Source organism: Chrysochloris asiatica, unplaced genomic scaffold, assembly GCF_000296735.1.
Source record: "Chrysochloris asiatica unplaced genomic scaffold, ChrAsi1.0 scaffold00009, whole genome shotgun sequence".
Classification (NCBI taxonomy): Eukaryota; Metazoa; Chordata; class Mammalia; order Afrosoricida; family Chrysochloridae; genus Chrysochloris; species Chrysochloris asiatica.
The window spans coordinates 18,502,131-18,507,543 of NW_006408527.1; the positions used below are offsets into that span (position 1 = coordinate 18,502,131).

Below are 5,413 nucleotides of genomic sequence, written 5' to 3' on the forward strand. Positions count from 1 at the left end.
CGACTTATGTCTATGGTGGTGAAGACTCGAACCGACTAAGATACCTCCTTCCTCGCCAGAATGGATTTTGCCGCAGCTGCTGCGTCCTGCTCCTGCCATTCCGGGCTGTGGTCTGTCGCTTGCTGCCGAAACCCCTTCCCTCTGTGGCTCTTCTGCTGGCCCGGGAATCGGCCTGGAGCACCTACTGCTCCGCTAGGCTTGGCTAAGACTGTTTAGGTCTCTCCCGAATCTCCCCCGACTTGCAGCAGCAGGGCTCCACATACCTGAGAGATTGCCAAGAGAGAGGAGATGGAGCCGCAAGCACACGGATCCCGGTTCCGGCTGCCTTTCTTCTTCCCTTGGCGCACACGACCAGGCTCTTCTTCCAAGCTCCCTACACCTGTCTCCCCAGTAAACTCCGGGGACCCTAAACTGGCTTCCTCTCCCCAGACCGAGGGTCGGGCCAGCTTCTGGATGAAGCTACTTTCCCAGGTTTTTGCGCCGCTCCCTAGCTTGTTGCAAAAGCTGCTGATTTGGAGCCAACTTTTCGGTGGCCTCATTCCGACCAGATGGCTGGAGTTGACTGGAGGCTACAGCGCCCTGAGAGTCCTGGGGAGACGGGAGAAACCTGCTGACCCTTCCGCCCAGAAATCTGGGAGTTCGCTGCGGCTCGATCCTTCGGACGACTCGGCTGCCAGCCCCCTAGATTGGCTAGAGGAGGGCATCTGGCAGTGCTCGTCTCCAGACCTGGAATTGGCACTGAAAGCCAAGGGCGGTGCGTTGGACCCGGCCGCGCACACTTTCCTTTTTGAGCAGCAGCTGTGGAGGGTGGAGCTGCTGCCCAGCAGTCTTCGAGGCCGGCTCTTCTCGGACCCTGAACTGGGCTCTTTGTACTCTGGGTCGCTCAACATTCGGCGTTTGAGCGACTTGGACGTAGTCTCCTATTTGCTGCCCCCCTCATACCTGCACTGCCTTCCCCGGCTGGAGCTCAATTATCAGGACAGCGCGGGGAGTGATGAGCTCTTGGATTGTCAGACTTTGACTCCAGAGAGCAGCTGTCTGGCTGATGACCAGTGTCCCCCCCAGCCACTGAAGGCTGAGTTCACTCCAGCCTCGTGGCAGGGATGCCCCCCGCTTTCTAGAGAAGGACTGCCCGAAATCCATCATCTGCGCATGAAACGGCTGGAATTCCTGCAGCAGGCTAGCCAAGGGCCCGCGTTACCCAGCCCTGACCAAGACCATGGTTACCACAGTCTGGAGGAGGAGCACAGCCTTCTCCGGAAGGACCTGACCCCGTTGGTTTCTCCTGCGGAAGCCAGTCCAAAAAGCGCCCAGGAAGTCACGGAGGGAAACGACTCGTTAGCTAAAGAACTTCCCCTAGGTCCGGAGAAACAAGACGATTTGGAAAGCTGCCTATCTTGTGAGGTCTCTGGGGAGACAGAGCCTGCAGGGGACCAACTGAGTGGAATTGAAGACTCGGACATCGAAGATGACCTTCCGGTGTCTGCCCGACCCGCCTGTAGTAACAAACTGATCGATTACATTTTGGGAGGGGCGTCCAGCGACCAGGAGTCAAGTTCTGGTTCGGAAGGTGGGGATTGGGATGAGGAAGCGGAGGATGATGGGTTTGACAGCGAGAGCTCACTTTCGGAGTCAGACCTTGACTCAGACGCCGAAGGGCTTCACCTTTGGAATTCGTTCTACAGTGTCGACCCTTATGATCCCCAGAACTTTACCGCGACGATTCAGACGGCTGCCAGCACTGGGCCTGGAGACCCCTGGGATTGCCAGAAGGATCTGTCCGACAAATCTGATGAAGAGAATTCTCCCCAGACTGCAAGAAGGCTTCCCGAGTCTCCTGACCCTAACTGTGCAGAGGAAGATGACTGGGAATCGAGCGCAGATGAGGCCGAGAGTCTCAGACTATGGAACTCTTTCTGCCACTCCGATGACCCCTACAACCTTTTGAATTTTAAGGCTCCCTGTCAAACATCAGGGAAAAATCGGAAAGGCCATGGGGACTCAAATGAACCCTTGGTGGTCATGTCTGAGTGTCACACTTTACTTTCTTGTAAGGTGCAGCCGTTAGGGAGTCAAGAAAATGACCCTCCAGACTTGGTACACTGCCAGCTGCTTTATGGGGAAAGACATAGGCATATCAAAAGAAAAAAGGTACGTGTAGTTTGTTTCTCTTACCAGGCCTGGTCATTTGTGTCTGACCATTTTGATGGCTTTGTGGGAGGAATGTTGTGCATATTTTTGAGGACAGCCTCTATATGAGTTGGCAGTTTCCCTGCTGGCTCAACTTATGGTTTCCCAAGGAACAGAAATATGCACAATCTACTTTTTCTAACGATTTCGGAAGGTCCTGTTACAGTCATAGAGTGTCAAAATAGGGTTATCTATGGTATGTCATTGGCAGACAGTTAATATTTTACTTACATGATGATGGTTAATATTTTATCTACATCATTCTTGTACATTAGAACGTAAAGGGATAATGGCACCAGATCAAATGGATCTGGTTGTTTGCCAGGAAAGAAAATACTAGTTTCGGTATCATACTTTTTGGACATGTACAGGGCTTTGATTGACAGCAACAAAGAATGTATACTAGTACTGGCCAACCATAAGTTGGGAATCATATGTAAACAAGATTGTTGTTGTTAAGTGCCATTGAGTCAGTTCTGACTGTAGTAGGTTTCCAAGGAGCAGCTGGTGGGTTTGAACTGCCGACCTTATGGTTCGCAGTCCAGTGTGTCTCCTACAGCACCACACCAGGAGTCTTATGTAAACAACAATGGTCCCTTTTTTGGTTTCTCTTGAGTACTTGCTTCCTATTCCCAGACTTGTCTTAAAAGTTCATGAAGCATTTTACTGAATCTTTCAGCATATTGTCAAATTAATTTTATTTTGGTAGTCTTTTGAATTGCCTTCTCTTTCTTTTTCTTTGTCTCCTGTAACTTCAACTGAAGTTATTAATTGGGAAAAAAAATTCCCTGGGACACACAGGGTTTTTTTTGTTTTGTAGATTTTGAGGGAGAAAGGAATGAGTAGGTTAACTGACCTCAGATGCAGCAGCATCAGGGAGTCTCACGTGGTCATGATCTGTTAGTTCCAGTTGGCCAGCTTCTTTGCAACTCTTCCAGGAGTACAAAATGTTTCTAAATGGTGGTGATCTGTTGATCTTCTTGTAGAAGCAGAACAAGTCATGTTAAAAATGAAATTTTAGGTCTCACTTGAGTCAGTGGAATGTTAAAAGAGTTTTTCTCTGCCCTTTTTAGAACAGATAGGTAAGGAACCAAGTGGGCCAGTGGCATCCGGGGCCGGGTGTGCTTGGCCCCTGAGTGGTTTAGCCCAGAGATGGAGACAAGCAGACCTGGGAAACCACATAACCTCTCCTGGCTGTGAGGAACTCATTTGCTTGATGGAAACAGTACTAGTATCTACTGTATGAGTAATTGCAGGGTTTAAATGAGATGAGGAAGTAATAACTCCTCATTCATTGTTTTGCCTTTATATGGTAGCACTTTTTGTTCCAGAACCTGAGGACGGTTTCATTTTTCATTCGGAGTACAATGAGCAAGTAAGTAGACTTAAGACTAAGAGTTAGAAGCACAACTTGCAAAAAGATGACGTATAAACTGTGGTAAAGTTATGTGATTGCCTTTGACTACTGGCCATTTTTAGGTGCAAGAGAAAAATGAGGTGATGCCTAATTCGTGGGGTGAAGTTTTTACAATTTGTTTAAAATGCTTTGTACCCTGGTGTAACATAGTGCACACTGTGCAGCTAGAATGGGTTTGAATCCTGATGACACCACTTAGAAGCTGTGTGACTTAGACAAATCAGTTAGCCTCTCTGTGCCTCTTTTTTCCCTTATCTGTACTATGGAGGCTGATAATAGTGCATACTGCCTAAGGTCGACATGAGCTAAAAATTATAAAGCGCTTTGGCATATGTAAACACTATATAAATGTTTGTTGCTATTATTACTTTAGTGGTGCAGCATGTGAGTAATGACTAGACTGCAATACTTAGTAAGGTGTTACATACTCCTAATTGTTCTCGGGGGCATTCCTAGGCCTGATGTAAAGGGAATGAAAGCAGTAGGCCACAGTGGGATTATCTGATGTAACGATTGAACAGACTTTAAAGCAGGCATTTACTTTGGCAGTTTGATATCTTAGAAATTTCTGAATTAGAAATTAATTAGGGATTGGAAAGGATTGTCAGCTCATTACATGTCATTCTGTATGTTCAAATATTTAGTTTCATGTATATACAAGGGGGCCTGCAAAAAGTTGGTGGAAAAATTGTGATTTAAAGATGGAATTTTTCCACGAACTTTTTGAAGCCCCTTGGATAGTGATAGCATTTTGAGTGGAACTATAAAGAGAGGTTGAATGTTAATGATGTCTGTTGTAGTAGCACAGTCTTGAAATATATAAATTAATTTTTCTGGTCTTTGTTTACCAAGTAATGTTCTCACATGATTACAGAATTAATAATGCAAAAATAGAAATAATGTATTCATGAGCCTAAATTGGAATCCACTAAATAGTGAAAAAAAAATTTTTAAGACATGAAAACAGTGTTCAAATTTTTGTGCTTTAATAAAAGCATTAACTTCTAGTGTGACTTTCTGAAAGGTTTTCTTTAGAAACTGGTCTTTTTTGAGGGAAGAATATTATAACTATATTTCCTTAAGGATGGAAAAAAAAAAAAGCAGGAATTAATAACAGGAAAATTTCAGTTCTTCATTAGAATTTATTTTCCTAAAATTAGGAATCAAGGGGGAATGGATATGCTTATGTTTATACAACATACATATAAATCCGTCAATCAATATGTATGTGTAAATGAAAGACGTTCTCTGTTATGTTTGGGACCAGGTGTTCCTGTAAAATATGTGACATTCTGAAAGCATAAAAGATTACTGACCTTCACAACAACAATAGAGAGTTATTAAACTTGTCTTTGTCTTTTTAGGTAACCTTTCTTGAAGAAGTTACTGAGTATTATATAAGTGGTGACGAGGATCGCAAAGGACCCTGGGAAGAATTTGCACGAGATGGGTGCAGATTCCAGAAAAGAATTCAAGAAACTGAAGATGCTATTGGATATTGCTTGACATTTGAGCACAGAGAAAGAATGTTTAATAGACTCCAAGAAACGTGCTTCAAAGGACTTAATCTTTTCACACATTGTTAGTGCTAAGGTGATGGGATAGCCTCTAGCCACAACATACCCTACCTCTGACTTGAGAGGTTTCTTTTACAAACAAAAATTGGCAGCTGTCCTTTGGCATTCTTTTTAAAGGAAATGCAACTTGGACCCAGTGGCCTACTTTAATATTCTTTTACAACATGTCCCACTCAGAAATATCCAGGATTAGAAAATGGGATTGTGTGATTATTTTAAGTCCTTCCCT

The 5,413-nt window shown here is 44.8% G+C and overlaps 1 protein-coding gene across 1 annotated transcript; it reads left to right on the top strand.

Annotated features, from left to right (window-relative positions):
* Positions 1–288: 288 nt before the first annotated feature.
* Positions 289–5,193, top strand: PPP1R15B (protein phosphatase 1, regulatory subunit 15B). The gene is made up of 2 exons (XM_006834215.1): positions 289–2,151; positions 4,972–5,193. Exons 1-2 carry the CDS (start codon positions 289–291, stop codon positions 5,191–5,193), a joined length of 2,085 nt encoding a protein of 694 aa, XP_006834278.1.
* Positions 5,194–5,413: the final 220 nt, after the last annotated feature.

Excerpts from the sequence above, each read along its gene's own strand:
- PPP1R15B (XM_006834215.1), top strand. The coding sequence starts at position 289 with ATGGAGCCGCAAGCACACGGATCCCGGTTCCGGCTGCCTTTCTTCTTC. Across the intron at positions 2,152-4,971 it reads GGCATATCAAAAGAAAAAAG|GTAACCTTTCTTGAAGAAGT; the intron begins GTACGTGTAGTT and ends TTGTCTTTTTAG.